The 18001-nt window shown below is 39.3% G+C and overlaps 1 protein-coding gene across 1 annotated transcript in view; it reads right to left on the bottom strand.

Moving 5' to 3' along the window:
- The window catches only part of gk (glycerol kinase), a 91434-nt gene that overhangs the window by 30484 nt on the left and 42949 nt on the right, over positions 1–18001 (bottom strand). The window contains exons 4-8 of the mRNA XM_048603107.1: positions 16290–16369; positions 15655–15792; positions 12634–12743; positions 8081–8147; positions 6443–6478 (exon numbers count right to left, since the gene is read on the bottom strand). Of these exons, the coding sequence (XP_048459064.1) occupies positions 6443–6478; positions 8081–8147; positions 12634–12743; positions 15655–15792; positions 16290–16369 (431 nt within the window). The remainder of the gene's footprint in view (positions 1–6442; positions 6479–8080; positions 8148–12633; positions 12744–15654; positions 15793–16289; positions 16370–18001) is intronic.

The following is an 18001-nucleotide window of genomic DNA, read 5'->3' as shown; positions in this document are numbered from 1 at the left end:
TCTGAAAGACTGAGGGGGGCAAAGAGCATTGTTTGAAAAAGGCGGACATCCGAATGCTTGGGATCCAGGATGCCGATTTGCCGAGCATCTCCACCTGACCCTTAGCGGCCAAGCTAACCTCTCGGTCACTGCCCATTTCAACTCCCAGCCCCACTCCCCCTCCGACATGTCCATCCTCGGCCTCCTCCAGTGTCGCATCAACTCGGAACTCAAATTTGAAAAACATCTTATCTTCCACCTGGGTACCCTACAGCCTAAAGGACTCAACATTGAGTTCTCCAAGTTCAAATAACCTTCCTATCCATCCCCCACCTCCCCTTACAGCCCAACCTCCTCCCCTTCTGACCCTCCCTTCCAGCCATCATCCCTCGCCTTGACCAACTAGGTCATACCTACCACCAGTGTCCACCTATCACCACCATTCCACCTCCACCCCTTCATCCCCACCTTTATCTGCAGCTCCCCCAACCCCCACATCCAACCCTGAAGAAGGATAATACCCAAACGTTGACTGCTCCTTTCCTCCAGATGCTGCCTGGCCTGCTGCGTTCTTCCAGTCTTCTGTTTGTCTACTTTCATTTTAAATGTTCATGGTCTCTAACCAGATCAAAACAAAACTGAGGGCTCCTTGCAGAACTTTGAATCCAGAGTGATACAAGGCTCTTTGGGATATTGGCAATGGTTTATGCAAGCAAGATTTCAGGATGAACTTTTACTGTTCATTAATTGAGAAGCTATTATGGAGCTATCAATTGCCAAAACTTTTCCGGAGAGGAAAAATTTACATTTGAGTGATTTGGTTAGATTAACAAGGTTGAGTTAACAGTATTAGGAAAAAAAAATTAAGTTGTTGGTAAAAGCAGGGACAGAAGAAAGTAGAAATACTTGAGGCAAAAGGACATCCGAAATATTTGGATTTGAAGTAAAACTTGATCCAGCTAGAACACACATGAACTGGGTGGAATATAATTTCAGAAGGAAAGCTTTTAACAGAAGAAGGTAAAGAAATGAAATCACTTGTTTGATAAATAAAGAAACTTAAAAATATGAGAAAATATGAGAAAATATGAGAAATGCAAAAGCTTGAACTTCAAAGGAAGACACTTGCAAGTGAAGAATGAGAAAAATGACAGAGGGCTGAATTTACCAAAATTCAGCTCTGTTAATTTTCGGGAGTTTCAAGAAGGGTTTTTCTCTGTCAGCTCAAGAGGGCTGTCTCATGTAATTCTCCACTGCTCCCCTTCATGGCATTGCTTGCATACTTGTGCATTCACTAACGGTAGAAAAACTTGCTGCTACTGAGACCTTTTGGGATTCATGTCACCAGTGCCGTTTTAAAGCCGAGCCATGCATCAGGTCTTAGGCTGTCAGTTAGCGATAACCCTTCACAGTAAGTGGAGTGAGAGAAACAAAAAGGAACCATTTCTGAAGGCACTGAGTGACATACTAGAAGGAGTCTGTCTAAGGAAGCCATACTTTTTCCTGAATGCCCGATGTAATGTAATATCTTGTCATTGTTTAACATTAGCGCATTACATGTTGGAAAGCCTTCAAACATTTGAAAATATGTTAACATCTATTATACAACAGGAGAAATGATGAAAAACAAAAAAAAAAATGCTGTATTTGCTTCTGGGAATAAATTGGGGCTGCTTGTCTTTTGACCAAGCAAGTTTAGTCAATGACTGCTCACTTCTCCAAACTCACATCTATTTGAAGTGGGTGCCAATTTAGTTCTGTATAATTTACTTTTCACTGCTCTATAGACCTCCAAGGTACATACATTGCAAAGACATCCATGAGCAGAAAACGTTCATCGGCATGTCAACCAGCATGAAGCTTCCCAGCGGCTGCACAGTCACGAAGCTTGGTAGGAATGTTGGTGCGGTTGGTATTGCACTAGTCTATCGTGCTGAAGGTGCTATTTCTACTATTCAACTTCCTCATTTCCTCCTCAGAAAACTGCTGCCATTTTCCCAGTTCTTCAGCATCCCATTTGCTTATTCCAGTTCTGTAGGACACAGAAAACAAGGAATACGCAATACGTCCAGTATGGAGTGTACTGCAAAGACCAAGCATTAGAATTTCGTCTTCAGGAAGCCAATTATCTGCTTCACCATGCTTCTGACGGAAGAATGGGCTGCATTGTACACTCAGCCTCAGTCAGATGGTTGTGTTACAGCATATTCAGCTATGCATACAGACAGTAGCCTGTGTCTCCCAGTAACCATACTGTAAAACATTTAGCCTTTGAAATAAAACAGGAATATGAGTGTGCTCAAGGATATGGGCATTGTGGGAACTTCTAGGATGTGATACTGATGATCACAGAATACTTGTATGTAATGGCATCTTTTTCTGCTGAGTAGGCTGTTATGATGAGGAGTTCTCAACACAATGCGACAATCTATAGCACCCTGCAGCTGGGGGAAACCAGCCATGTTAGCAAAGTCTGCTGTCCAGGACTGACATCGTCACAGGGAAATGATCTGTGATAAATTGCATCAGTAACATACTTGATACATTTATGAGTTGAGGACTAAGTTATTCCACAGATCTCCAGTGGATCTTTGGAAGCATAAGAATTTACTGCAGTTATCTTCTTGATAGGCACAAGGATTGGATGGCCACCTATCCCAGCAATTGGCAAGTTCTGTTCCAGCAGATGGCATAGTTCTGTGATGGTTTTCCAGGACATCCAAGTCAGGTGGCAATCCACCCCAGTCAAAATGATGCCGAGCATGATAGACTCTTGTTTTCTTATATCTCTGCTGCATCCTGAGGGAACATACAGCTGTAATTTTTACACAGAGGCTGTTCAGCAGCATCTGGAGATTGCTGCTGGTCCCAGACTTACTGGCATATTTATTTCTCTATGATTTTTCTGTGCCTCTATGGCACAACTGCCACAGTAATGATAATCCCTTCTGAAACTGTATTCATTGGTTTCAGTGACAATAAACCTACATTGGGAATATTAGGAACAAACAGATCCTTCATAATGTGAGCAAACAAATGATGCCTCAGCATAGTGCTTGATACAGTGGGACATGGAGGACTCTGACAAGGAGGGCCGTGGCATTCCTCTAAATAGAATTTGACATAGTGGACCTCGTTCCAATATATGCAGCTCAAGCCATCCATGCAACTACAGTAGCAGATGGTAAGTGTGGTATGATTATTAAAACTCTATCCACCTTCCCTTCTGCTGATCAGCTTAAAAGGCAGCATTGCATACAAGAGCATGTTAGCTTATACTTACAGGTCAAAGTGACAGGATGTCAGCTCCATGCCTTTGTAAGCCTAAGAGAACTTACATTGTCTTTGTGAAATGAGGCCTGCAAGCGACAAATTTAAGGTTGCCTGCCTCACTATAGTCATTTTGCACTGACCAATAATATGGTCAACATTTCTTGTGTCCAGGATTTGTACCCCATTTAGTTGGTCACTGCATCCATTTTGCAGCAGGATTCTATGATACAGAAGTCTTTAACGAGTGCTGAGTACCTGACTAATGCATTTGCCTTGAGGGGCCTCACATCATTCACAAATAAAACTGATGAATTCAGATGGAATATCCGTTTACTCCACCTGCTTGATGTGTGGTGGCAGCCATTTTTCATTTCCATTGTACATCAGATAAAAATGGAAGGGGTCACAGAACACGCTTAGAACGAGTCACAGTTTCCGACTAGTGATCTAAGGGACCCTTCCAAACCTTTATATTCCTCTCTTCCCTGCACTTCCTGTCATCTCTATCAGTTATGAGCTTCCACACGTTTTCACCCTATTCTTTAATTTATGCATTCACTTCCCAACATTACCATCTGAGCCCTCTACACACACCTTAGCCATGTCAACCACTGTGCTGCACTGTCACCTCCCACGCCCGCACCCCCCACCCCCCATGAAGCCAGGGTGCTGGTGACTATTGATGATACCTCTTCCCACAGTAACCTACGCCCCCCAGTGCACTCTTGTCTCCCATCCTTAGATGCCGAGTATCCCCCAGTCACAATTATTGTCCTCTCTGCAATCCAGCATGCTTCCTTCAATTCCCACAATTGACCTCCCCAGTGTCTCGACCACAAAGCTGGCCCTGATAACCCCCTTGACTTTTGTAAACAGACATACAAGACTGACCAGGGCACAACCACTTGACAGACTTAGAAGGGCAGCCCTGACTGTTGAGTGACTAGACCCTTGAGAGAATCGTGTGCAACTCCTGATGACTTGCTGCTAATCCCCGGACTGGTTGCATGGGATCTGCAGGACTGACCACGACCCATTCCCTAAATTGTAATGACATGGAACCCCTAACTGTCTCAAATGGCCAACTGATCATAGGCAGATATCAAATACTGCCCTCTATTTACTGCACCAGTACACCCTGACTGATGACAATCTCCCTGGACTTGACTGAGGAGTAGTCCATTTAGGTTTTGAGACATCGCCATTTAGTGGAAGTACACATAATGTATTTGCACCCAAGCTGTTAGCATATCCTGTTGCTGTGACATTAATGTAGCACAGTGCCATACAGCAACATGTCCACCCTTTGACTGACCATTGCTGGCAACCCTGACAAGCTGTCTAGAATTATATTTCTGCTAGACAGCAAGGCAAGACAGAAATACTGTCAACCTGTAAGTTCTGAATGAGGTAGCGAAGTATGAAAAAGTAAGGCAAAGCAAAAGTACTGTGAGTGTCCTTGTAGGTGCAATGTGAGTGAGCACTAAGGAAGCATGCAAAGGGATCTGAGATGCACCCTGATCCAATCCTTGAGTTGGGTGCTTGTCTCTGCATGCAAAATGGCTCAGAAACTACACCAGAATCAGAACTGATGAAGAGTCACCAGAGCCCGAAATGCCTGCCTTCTCCCCATAGATGCTGCCAGACCTGCTGAGTTTCTCAAATTTCTATTTTTGTTGCAATGTAAGGTGTCAGTGTGTCCCAAAGTGCAATATTGAAGTGAAGAACAGTATATTAAGTGGGTTACATGTATGTTATGATGATGTAGTGAGGCATGTTTGATGCCAATGCCTGTGGACAGGGATGAGGGTGGGATGGTGGTTGGGTGGGGGTGTGCTGTGGTGTTTGTGCAGGCAGCTGCTGTCCATGGATCATACCCAGTGATGTTGCAGACCGGGGATCTAGATGGAGGGCATGAGCAGCAAGCAGTGAGCTGGAGCTGCCAAGTACACCCCTCTGACTTTCATGTTGAGAATTGCCACATCTATTTTCTCTCCACCACATAGGAGATTAGCAAACTGCTTATAAATGAGACAAAATTAGGTATTAATAAAATGCAAATATTTGCAAATATAAGCTCACTGGTGAAAGTCTCGTTATGGCATTTAAACCTTGGGTGGTAAACTGGACTTTCTTCTGTTATGTCAAGAATCTCAATTTTCCAACTGACTTGCCATTGACACACATCACTCAGGACTGGTGCAATTTAGGCCTGGGCGTTTGAAAAAAGGAAGAAATGTAGTTGCAGTCAAAAATTGGACTTTGATTACATGGTGAGAGAGTTTTGAAAAATTAATCCGGTGAAAAGGAGCAGCAATTTAGTTATAGTGAAAAGCCAATAACTGTGGGACAAGTTAGATATGCAAAGGATTAAATATAAATCTGATATGAAGGCAAGTTATTCAATTTTTGTCCAAGAAGAAGCTTGTTATTGTTATTGTTGAATTGTTATTCTACACAAATCATTCAGCTCAAAGCTTTGATATTCATACACAAAAACAGACTTTTCACAGAGTGAAAGAATCCTTACCAATGTGGAAGCAGGCCATTCAACCCATCAAGTCCACAACGACCCTCTAAAGAGCATCCTACCCAGATTTAACCCTCTACCCTTTCCCTGTAACCCTGCACTTCCCACGGATAATCCATCTCACGTGCGCATCCCTGGACACTATGGGCAATTTAGCACAGACAGTCACCTAAGGGTGGAATCGAACCCAGATCCCTAGTGCTGTGGGGCAGAAGGGTTAACTAATGAGCCATTATGCCACCCCACAACTGACAGTGTACTATCAGGCTTTTCAAACAGTTCCCCGAATAAAGATATATTAGTAAAGAGTACTAATGTGAAACGCACACCTATTTCATTGGATATAGCAAATTTAAATTGTGCTGTGATAAAGGGGTCTATTGTGGGTGGCATTGTACTAAATTGTCCACAAAAAATGTAATTCTTTTATTAAAAATGATTGGGCATAAGTAATATTGCCTGCAGTATCTGGGGCAATATAACAGAATTCTGGAGTATTCTTGTGAGTAAAAACATTTTGTTACAGAAATGTATTATAGGTGAACAATATGATGCAAGAAAAGATACTCAGAAAATACAAAGGTAAAATAACTCCAGTAATAGACACATGTACAGGGAGAAGTGTCTGCAGAATTTCAAAATGAAACAAAATATACTTACACCTGAAATTGGTACTTGAGCTAATGTCCCACATCTCTATTAAAAACAGAAAAGAAATATGTAAGAAATACATGTCAGTAGTAGGTCACATTTTAAATACTTTATGTATTTAAAAATGTCAGTAACTATATTTAAAAACTATATTGAGTCAGGGTTTTTACATTCAGAAATAGACCCTTCAGCCCATCATGTCACTACTGGTTGTCAAACATTCATCTATTCTAATCCCATCTACAAGCACTTTGCCCATAGCCTTGTATTCTGTGGCATTGTTCTTAAGCATCTTGAGGGTTCATTTTCCTTAAATATTTTCCTAATATAGCAAACCTCAATTTTCCTTACAGGCCTTTCCTCTGTGACAATCCTGAAACAGCATAGTGGATTTTACCCTTAGATGTTATTAATGTAATTCCATTTGGTGAATTCATTGTCAATATACATTATTGCTTGTCATTAGTAACACAGTTAAGATTATTTGCATTTCTAACAATGAGTAAATTAAAAGTTCATTAACTAATGTTCAAGTCCCACCTGTTCCAGAGGTATGCAACAACATCTCTGCCCAGGTTCATTAGAAAATTAGGTACAAGTATTTGAGTAGTTTTCTGTGTATTTAAAGTGCATTCTACTTCAAACTTTACCTGGTTTTGCTGGGTAGTCTTCAACTGTTTTGCACTATTTTTGTTAATACACCCCATCATTAACTTTGTTGTATAAATCGTACAAAGTGATGAGAATCAGTGTTCCTTTGCAGGATCAGTATATGCTGTACGATTTAGATAAGAAAAAGAAAATTTAGATGCAAATAGAAGATTGCATGAACAACAATGCCCAAGGCATTTTGTCTGCACCAGTTATTCTCATGGGACTTGTGTTTTTAGAGTCCTTTGCAACTACAGGACAGCTTGAAACCTATTTTTGTTTGTTCATAAGAAAAGTGAGTACAGCTCAAATATTTACTGTAAGGTAATTCGGAGACTAGACAGGCTTGTAGAAAATTCAAGCTGTTTTCAATGGGTAGTAAACATGCCCTCCACCCATTAACTGATCAACTGCCCAATAACTGTGTTGAGTGGCAATTTCTGATATGTAATAGAGTTAGGAGCCACATTTGGGCCCAGACATCAAATGGAAAGACAAATCCACCCAATCAAATCATGTGACAGAAGTCCCTCATTCCTGCTACCCTTTTGAAAATTGTTTCTACATCATTTCCAAACTTTGACACCCATTCTAAAGTATGTTGCACTGACTTCTACATAATGGGGCAATATTAACATGGGACAGTTCACTGGATTGAATGTGGGTGGAGCTTAGAGTGGGAAAAATTCTAATTGCATCCAGAAGACAGCTCTAATCTACCAATATCAGGAAAGGACAAGAGATAGGCAGCCAACCCATTCCATGGGACACAGCATTGTTCCGTTTGCTCTCAATATCTGGTTGCACCATGTAAGAATACCATTTATTGATGAGGTTTTCCATCAAATTGGATAAAGTTTACAGTAATAATATAATAGTAAAGCATGCGAATAACGTTACCAGGAGCTCATGTTTATCACAATGAATCAGGAGCTTATATTATTACCGATTAGACCTCAGTTTCCAGTAATACGCAAGTAATTTGGATTGGCTCACCATTAATCCATAAATTTCTGATGAACTTTTCACTTCTGGGAGAATATTCATTGGAATGTCAAAGAATCTAGAACAGCACACAAATTAATTACATACCAGAAGAATCACAGTTCCAACTATTCATTTCATATTTGACGTTGAACGCTGCAACCAACAAAAGGCAACAGAGAAGTTTCCAAATTCTATTATTTAAAGCTAATCCAGAAGCTCTATGGCTATCTCTACTTTTTCTTCAAACATTATGTTCAAAAATCCACTATTGTAGCAATAACAAGTACCTCTTTCACAGCTTAGAAAGAATATGAAATGAAAAATGATTCCTACGGAATCAGTCATTATTGCTGAAAAAAAACACATTCTAGTGAAAGGTTTTGTCTTGTACTCGCCAGGACAATTTGTAAAAAAATACTAATGTAAAGGGAAAGGTGAAATCTGATTGATTGGGAAGTGGACTTTAATTGGTAGAGGCACTATCATGGAGAATGCACAGGTTAGATGATGATTGAGAGCTAACAGCCAAATATTAATTTTAAGCCAAGTAAGTTGACTCTGATTGGAAAAGGTATGGCCCTGCTAATTGTACTGGAGAACAGCTATCACCTATTTCAGTTGGGAAAAAGTATAGTGTGTTTGCATGTTCGTTCTGTGGCAAAAAGCAGAGCCCAAGTATTAAAATATGTACTTTCCAGTTTTGCAAGTGAACCACGCTGTGCTCACAGCTGAAAATTCTAAACTAGTTATGGGCAAAATTCTTAAATACTCAGCTGTTTTGCCTTCCAGACAAATGAGTAATAATGAATGTGAATTTTAGTCCTAGTATGATGCTAGATATAAAAGCCTCACATCCTAAAGACTGATGGATCACATCAAACAGAACATCCCTTTGGCTGTTCAGAAAAAAACAAGGTATAGACTGTACTTGCACTTATAAAACTTGCAGCATTTCTTGTGATCCCACAATTGTACAAAGTTTGCTAAATAATTTAGAATGTGTGAAAAATTACACTGACAATGAAAAAATTGTTTCAGGTCCCCTTCATGAATTGACTCTGCAGAAACTGCCCAGGAATTTTAAACTTCCAATGAAAAATTCTCAGAATTCCCCCAACCCTCTGATGCCCCTGTTCATCTGACACCTTCATTGACCCTGCAACTTCTCGACCTGACCCTCAGAACACTACAACCTTCCATCAATTTGGCAACTTCCCCAACATGTCAAATCTACCAACACTCCAACATTGCCCAACACCTCCAACCCTCCTGGACCATCCCAATCCAGACCCGATCCTCTAATCTTCACTCATCCTCCAAACCCAAAGACTCCTTCCTGAGCTGAATTATGCACAGCTGGCACCCTAACCACTAATCTTATACCCACTTGTTAACTAACATTCTGAAAAGCTACGTAAAATATTCCAAAGATTGTCGATATTTTAATGAACGAAAGCTTAGCAGAATATGGCAGCTTGTGCTGTAGATTGTGGAGAAGGATGAAGGGCAGGGCGCTGTTGATTTTCTTCCCAAACAATCCTGCAATTCGAAGGAGGAATCCAATGGGAGACTGTCTCACATTTGTGAAGAGGCTGCATTCAGAAGTCCTGGCCTGACATGCTGGGTTCCATTTTTGGGTAAAAAAGTAGAAGCAGAGTGGCACTCGGATGGTGATAGTCTCTGCTTGGAAGACTTAATGCAATACGGTTACCGTAAATATTCAAAGAGAGGACAATATGTGGACTTGGCTTTCACCACCAACAGCAAACTGACAATCCTCATTGATATCCTTAAAAAAAAAGGTTGCCATAATTTAGCAATCTCTGTTATGTGGACTTCGCCTTTTACAAAGTCCATTTGAATCTGGTGCCAAATCAAGACGATCTCCAGGCATTCAGCAACTCTAATGTAATCAAGTGGGGTAAGCAGACAATTTCAAAGTAGCATTCTCACACACAGCAAGCCAACAAGAAAAATGCATTGAACTTTTCGCTTTGAAGTAAAACTTCCACAAAGATCATAATAAGTGATTGGGACATTCATGTGGGATTAAGGCAGAAGCTGAAATATCAAAGTATTAAAAGAAAATTTGTTTTTAAAATCATAAGGGAGTAATCAGAAATTTCACAAATATAAAATTAGCTTTTAAAGGGTCAACAAAGGCAGTTTGGGAGTTGGTATGAAAATAGAGTACCATCAAAAATTTAGTAAAATTTATTCAACAATCTGGCATCAGCCTTCCATCTTGAGATTTTAGCTTTCGCCTTGGTTTTTCATCTTTGTTCAGCATCACTTTGTTTGCCTCAGGAGGCAGACTACGAATGGCATTTACTGTTGCATTTACTGCTGTAAAAGACAGAAGGTATGAGATTTTTTCACCTCTATTCTCTCTAGACCCTCTTGCTAACCAGCAGAGCTTTTCCCTTCTGGTTGCTTCTTCCAAAGTCCATCTTGGCAGTCAGCCTTCAGAGCTCCAGGCTTCCCGTAACTATTTATTTGTTAGTTCCGTTGTCCATCATCTTTGTGTCACACACCCTGAAGTGGAGGTATGCACATTCAGGAGGGTGTGACCAAGTGGCTAGTTCACTCCATGGAAGGTTTTTTTGGTGTATGGCTGTCATCCATTCGATGAATATGGCCATGATTGTGCAGATTTCATTGGCTTAGCAATGAGTGTATGATGATGGAATTAACAGACTCCAGGACCTTTGACTTGGGAGATTTGCCCTGCCAAGAAATGTCAAGTTTATGTCTGAGGCAGTGAAGGTGGAATCCATTCAGCCTTTTCTCCTGCCTTACATAGTTAGTTCATATGTCTGTTAGAAGAATGCCTTGAGGATGCAGGCTTTGTAGACTTGCAGTTTGGTATTCTTAATTAGGTTGCTGTCATTTTACTCTCCCTTACTCAGTTTAGACATATCAGTTGCAACTTTTGCAAAGATTATGCTGGCTTCATTGACAGGTTCAATTACAGTGATGTTATCCTCAAATCGGTCAGCAATTTTCACTGTTGCTTCTCAGGAGCTGACAATCCAGTATTACAGATCGTCTTTTGAAATGCATTCAGTTTGGTTTCTGCACTGTGTGGGAATGAAGAGCTATTGGTTTTCATCTGGGTAGGCTAATTGGCAGACATTTATATAGGATGGCATTTCTGCTTTGAAAATAAAAAAAAATCAAGGGTGCGTCTAAACCCTGATGCACACCAAGGAGTGCTTTGTGTCACAGTAAGTTCTGTGATAGTTTCTTGTGTTGAGAGTGCTGCTTAGAGAGTGATATCACATCCAATGTCAATGTCAATGTCCTGATCTTGCTATCTCCAGAACATTTGCTGCATGGTTTGCTTTGAAAGAAGGTGTTAGTTACTCAAAACTCTTAGTAGTTGCTAAGCTCAAGTAGTCTCTGTAGGTTCTCAATCATCATGGTCATGATGTTTGAGGCAAGGGGGTCATACCTCATAGTTGTAGCCCATTTATGATAAAACCCCTGTAGTCGTTAAAGATATTCTGAGTGAGGAATTCTGCCAATAGTAGTTTCAGGCTCCACATAAAAATGGTCATCTACCTGTGGTGGAGCACAGTGTTGAAGCATTGATAGTTATGAGGTTAACTGGCCTTTTTGAGATAAGAGGAAGTTTCCATCACCCATTGAAGTAAGTGCTAGTGAGTTACCACTTCACTTGTCAGGGCTGCCTGATTTGAGATGGGTTGTATTTAACCAGTGAGACATGGTCGTCTCTCCCTCCACTGCAAACAGCTTGTAGCACCCATTCTCTGTTATACTCTGCAGTGAAACTGGAGTGTCCTTTCCAAGGCATAAGCTGGACAAAATGTATGGAGACTCTGGACTGTCTTAACATGAGGATCCCCTGTCAACTTCACCCATTGAGTCCAAACAAATTAAAAGAACGAAGTTTGGAACTGACTTGGTTGACGAGAGTTACCAAAAGCTGCTATTTACCTTTGAGCTACACTCCAGACATTTTTCTTTGTCAGATTTAATTCCATTGCTCTTCAATTCTCCCAAGACATCCATAATGCAATGGAACTACGTGACCATATCTTAAAAGTTTGGTTCATGAGAGATGAGGTGTGTTCACATGCCAGAGGTCCTACATACTGCCCACCTGGGGGGAGGTGCAAACCTTCTCACGTTTACGATGAAACAGTATCCTGGGGCCAGAAGAGATTCAATTTCCACATATCGCCATGAGGAGACACAGCTAAATAGCCTCTTCATGGTGTAAACTTCTATTTATTGGCTATGTGAAAATGGAAACTCGTACATACGAAGTATGGTTCGTAGTTATTCTTACTCATTTAACAGCGCATAAAGTCTTCTTCTTAATTGTTAAATTCAACTCATTATAATGGTACACAATTAAAATTCCAAGTTAAAGTGATCAAAGTTAAGTTGAACAAACTTTAATATTGCAAATTTAAAAAATTTCAGAGTAGCACCTCATATCAAATTTACACGCTAGCAAGCATTTGTAAAACAACAACCTGCCTGGTTAATTTCTTTATACCAAGATCAGTAGTGTTTCATTATGTACAACTTACTGACAAAGTTCAGGATCCCACTTCAAGGTATGGATGTTGAACAGCATAGTTCTGCAAGCATTGGTAACATCTGTACAATGAACACCACCCTCATGTGCACCTGTCAAACACTAGAGCCATAGACAGTACCTTATATTATCAAAACATAAAATAGCACTAATGATATTTACACTTCATGACAAGCTTAATGACACAATGAATAGACCAATATTTTTGTGACAGAACTTTTCATAGTGGATACTTGTTCATACCTTCTTGTTAAAAACAAAGTTCCAATAGGTACACATCTTGTGTTTTTTGCACTATTTCAGATCAGGCTTCAAGATTAAAGTTTTGAGTAATTGGAGCAGGGATTGATTTGGAGCATTCATTGCTCAATTTATGGCAGATATCAGCACTTTTTACCTGAAAGGGCCTGCACATCTATCGGTTTTATTCACAGTGCACTGTGTTATAAATGTTAAACAGATTATTTTCAGGACAAGACAGTATTGTACAATGAAGGATTCTTATAGCAATTTGGAGCAACACTGGAGAGACAGGGCAAGAACATAAGAAATGGCCTGAACACCAATGAGCAAGTTCTACCAATAAGATACAGGCTGAAATTCTCCATTAACTTTGTTTTCCTGCCCTTGATTCCCATAGTGTCAAAATATCTATTGAATTCTGTCTGAATATATCAATTAACTGAACATCCACAGAGCTCTAGGAGAGACAATTCCAAGATTCGAAACATTCTGAGTGAAGAAATTTTCCTCATCTGAGTCCTAAACAATTATGACACTTAGTTCTAGACTCTCTAGCTAGGGAAAACAGCTGTTCTGTATCTACCTCCTAACATTCCTACAGGGTTGGTTATGTCAATTTCTCCCCAACATGGGACAGTGGTCTCACTCAGGAACCAATATAGTGAATTTCCATTGTGCTGCCCCCAAGGCAATTAACTAATTCCAACTTTTTAAACTGTTACTAATGTTAGATCTATAGTCCCCTCTTTATCTCCGCCTCCTTTTCTGAATAGCATTTTGCTACTTTTCAACCCACAGGAACTGTTTTAAAATTTAGGAAATTCTGGAATATCAACTATTGCATCTGCTATCACTGCAGCCATATCTTTCAAAATCCTTGGGTGTAGGACATTAGATACAGGGACTTATCAACTTTTAGTCTCGGAAGTTTTCGACTACTGACTAAGAAAACAGTATTTTCTTTTCACTAGTATTTACACCTACTTTAAGCTCCTCACTCTAATTAGATATTTGGATTCACAATTTTAGTCTTTTCTCATGTCTTTGACTGTGAAGACAGACACAAAGTATGTGTTTAATATCTCTCAAGTTCACTTATTCCCCATTATGTTTTATCCAGTCACTGACTCTAAGGCACCCAAATTTATTTTTGTCAACATTTTCATCTTCTACACACTTACAAAAACTCTCAATTCCTTTTTTATATTTCCTGCTACTTTACTCTCAATCTACTTGGGAGGAAGTGCACTGTGGACAAAGGTAAGCCAAAGATATTTGACAAGGTGTCACATAAACAATATTGCACAAAAGTAGGAGCTCAGGATAGTGAGGATAATACGTTAGCATTAATAGAAGATTGGCTGGCTGTAGAAAACAGAGTGTTCATATAAATAGGTTTGTTCCGATCGACAGGATGTAACAAGTGGAACTGCAGGAGTCTCTGCTGGAGCCTCAGCTTTTCACAATTTATATCAATAACTTGAATGAATGAAGGCATGGTAGCTATATTTGCAGGTAACACAAATATAAGTTAATATATGTTGTGAAGAGGACATAGGGAGGATGCGGATGGATAGCCTGAGCGAGTAGGGAAAGAAAATGGCAGATGGAGCATAATGTGGGGAAATGTGAAATTGTTCACTTTGACAGAAAGAATAAAAAAGTGGAATGTTACTTACATGGAAAATTCTAAGGTGTAGAGTTGTCTAGATGTTCTAGTGTGCAAGTATGCAAATACAAAAATTAGGAAAGCTAATGGAATGCTATCCATTTATTATGAGAGGATTTGAATATAAAATTATACTATGCTTCAGTTGTATAGGGCAATAATGAGACCACATCTTGAATATGGTGGGTAGTATTGGTCTCCTTATTTAAGAACATAAATAGTTGGAAGTAGTTCAGAAAAGATTTACTATATTGATTGAAAGAACTGTGAATGCTGGAAATCAGAAACAAAAACAGAAGTTAACATTTCGGGTCCAAATCAGTATTTTCTGTTTTTGTTTTTTAGCTTGAATCCTGGAATCAATGGATTATTTTATGAGGGAAGGTTGGACAGACTGGAGTTTAGAGGAGTGACGGGTCGCTTGATTGAAGTTTCTAATGGTCTTAACAAAGTGGATATGGGAAAAGGAGAAATCTTTGCTTTCAGAGGGCTGTGCGACTTTGGAATTTTCTGCCTCAGAAGGCTGCAGAGACAGAATCAATGAGTGCTTTTAAAGGTGGAAATAATTAGACACTGGTGAGGAAATGGAATCAAAGATTATTAGGGATAGATTAGAATGTGGAATTCAAAACAAACTGATATTATTCAACAGAGGAGCAAGTGCGAGGAGCTGCATGGCCTACTGATGCTTCTAATTTTTACATTTGTAAAAGAAAAGCTTGAAGAGAAACTTTTTCATAACACTGCAACAGTTAAGACAAATAAGTAATAATTAATAAAAAAGTGTCATTCTCTGACAAACTAATTTTTATAAGAATTCATATTCATTATTAATGGAATCAGTTGTTGAAGCACATTTCTACTACTTCAACTTATTAGCCATTTTAAGCCAAAGTTGGTACTGCAATGCAACAAGAATCAAAATTTAAAATCTATCATCTGAAGCACAATTTTATCCTTTTTCTATTTTATTATTCCTGTTTCTTTTGTTGCTTATATCCTATGAACCAAGCCAACATACAAGCATTAAACGGTAGTTGATTAATTCATCAGAATGTCTTTCTGAAACATCTGTTGTTTTTAAAGTATCAGTAGCTTTACCCATATAAGCCAAGAATCAACTGTTCCAAACATGGCCCGACCATCTGCGACAGCCTTCCTAACTTTCTCCACATTATCCAGAAGCCAGCGTAACTTCACAGCACTGAAATAGGTGCTAATTGGAAGGCCAGTCTTTTCCTATAAGAGAAACAAAAACCAGAAGCTAGCCAAAAACATTAGTCATTCAAAGTTTAAGTTTTGATCAAAGTTTGTACATTGCTTAGCTTGTGAATAAAACTACAGTGTACATCTGCAATATTTGGAGCAAAATAAGAAATATTTTAAGGATGATTAATACATGTTTTGGAGCTATTTTAAATTGAATAGGTACAAATTCCCATCTAAACGGCAACTTCTATATTTAGATTTCCCAAAGTCCCCATACAGTTGTGAAAACAATATTGCTTGTATCACTATTAAAACATCTGAATAACTATAACTAAATAAATCTAAAGTTTATTCCCAAGAGTAAATTTTATGAAGAACTGTCTATCCATGTATAGAAAATGTTCTTTATCTTTCAAATAGAATAGGAGCGTAATGTGCAGGACCTAAACAAGGATAATTTTAAATCAGTAAAGCTTACAAAACAAGCTAACACAAAACCTAAATGGGGTCAGTCACAAATCTTTCACCTGAAGAATATTTTTGTCTTTGTTTGGTGCATTGTTGATCAGCTTTTCCACAGTGGACTGTGTCCTGAGATCAAGCCACACTGATGAATAAAACATACAAATAACAAATTAAGTGCAACGTTATTAAAAACGACTGTGAGGTAGTTGAAATAATAATAGTCAATGTATCCTCTTCTGGGAGCAGAATATTTTGGCAAGTAAACTGTGCCTCTGCCTTGTGAGCCATTGTAAAGCAATAGCACTAATTTGCTCAATTATTAATAATCCAGTGGCAATGCAGCTGGTTATAATGAATAAATGGTGAAAAAGATCAACTTAAATAAAATGCATAAAACAGATTTTTTTTCCTCAGAATAGACTATACAGTACCTTAATTTAGTGACATTTAGATATTTATTACTTTCACCACCCCTCTCAAGTAACAAAAGTTTCAAATTTCCTGACAAAAGACAAAGCAAATAATTCAGAATTAATGCAAGATTGACACAGGGAAGTTAAAGAGTCTTGCTCCAGCAACACGGCTGGAACACTACCTTGATAAAGGAGTTTGCATGTGCCCCTAATAATTGCTCACAGTCTGCAGACCAGCGAGATATGACAGGAATTAATGTGCAACACTAATTTGATGCCATCGCAGCGCCAATATTCATCTTGCATATCTGAAGATGATATTAAATGGAATGCAAAACCCCTCACCATCAAGTAAACATGATTTACTTACATGTTAAATACAGGATTATTTCTTTTCACTGCTTGTGAAAATGTATGTGTTTTTGAACTTGCTTGGCTCTCTGACGTGTTTGGTCATCTTCAATATATTACAACACCAATTCAGTTTGCAAAGGGCTCCAGGCACATTCTTCAGAATATACCTTTCTTTTCAGGAGTTGCAGATTGCTTTTGATTGAGGCTAGCCACATGCAATTTGAGGCCTTCCTTTCAAGTGTACATCTGAAGAAGAGTACGGATAGCCCATACTGCCCACAGCAATCATGTAAAACAGTAGGCAGCAAAATATTGACATTCTGTCTGCAAAGCAATGAGTCGACCCAGATTAATCAGGTGTCAGATTCCCCATTCCTGTTTGTGAATTTGCAGGGTCCGAGTGTGTGCTGTCACAAACTTGACCCACGGAAATAGGATCCGAATTTAACTCATCAATGCTGCAATGAACCAAACTGGACATAAATAGGATTTCCGTGAATGAAACTGCTCCTTAGTGCCTTAGCTCATACCAAATACACCAGTCAACAGGGCATACTGGACACCTTGGTTCCCACTTCAGCAACAATGAAAGTTAATAACTCTCATCCTAGAGGATCTTGTGGTGCAGTGTCAATGCCAATACCTCTGGCCAGAAGGTCTGGATTAAACTCCCACCTCAGAATGTGATGGCCATTGAGGCGTGATATGGCAAAGCTAACGGATTTAAAACAAAACATGCAACTTCTTTTCCAAATCCATGCGTTTCCTCACCCCTCTGTGTCTTTAAATTATCCTTCAATCACACAAGCCCATGAAATACCTGCACATCTCCAATTCTGCTTTCTTTAAAGATCCTTGGTTTTAAACATTCCAGCATTGGTAGCTGTGTCTTCAGCTACCTAGGCCCTAAGCTCTGTAAATTCCCTTCCTAAATTTCTTCAAGATGCCAACATCAAAATGAAATTTAAATGGAAATGCTTCATCAATGCCATTGTACCATCCAAAGA

Source organism: Rhincodon typus, chromosome 11 (genome assembly GCF_021869965.1).
Source record: "Rhincodon typus isolate 14 chromosome 11, sRhiTyp1.1, whole genome shotgun sequence".
NCBI classification, from domain to species: Eukaryota; Metazoa; Chordata; class Chondrichthyes; order Orectolobiformes; family Rhincodontidae; genus Rhincodon; species Rhincodon typus.
This window is presented reverse-complemented; position numbering and strand designations above follow the sequence as displayed.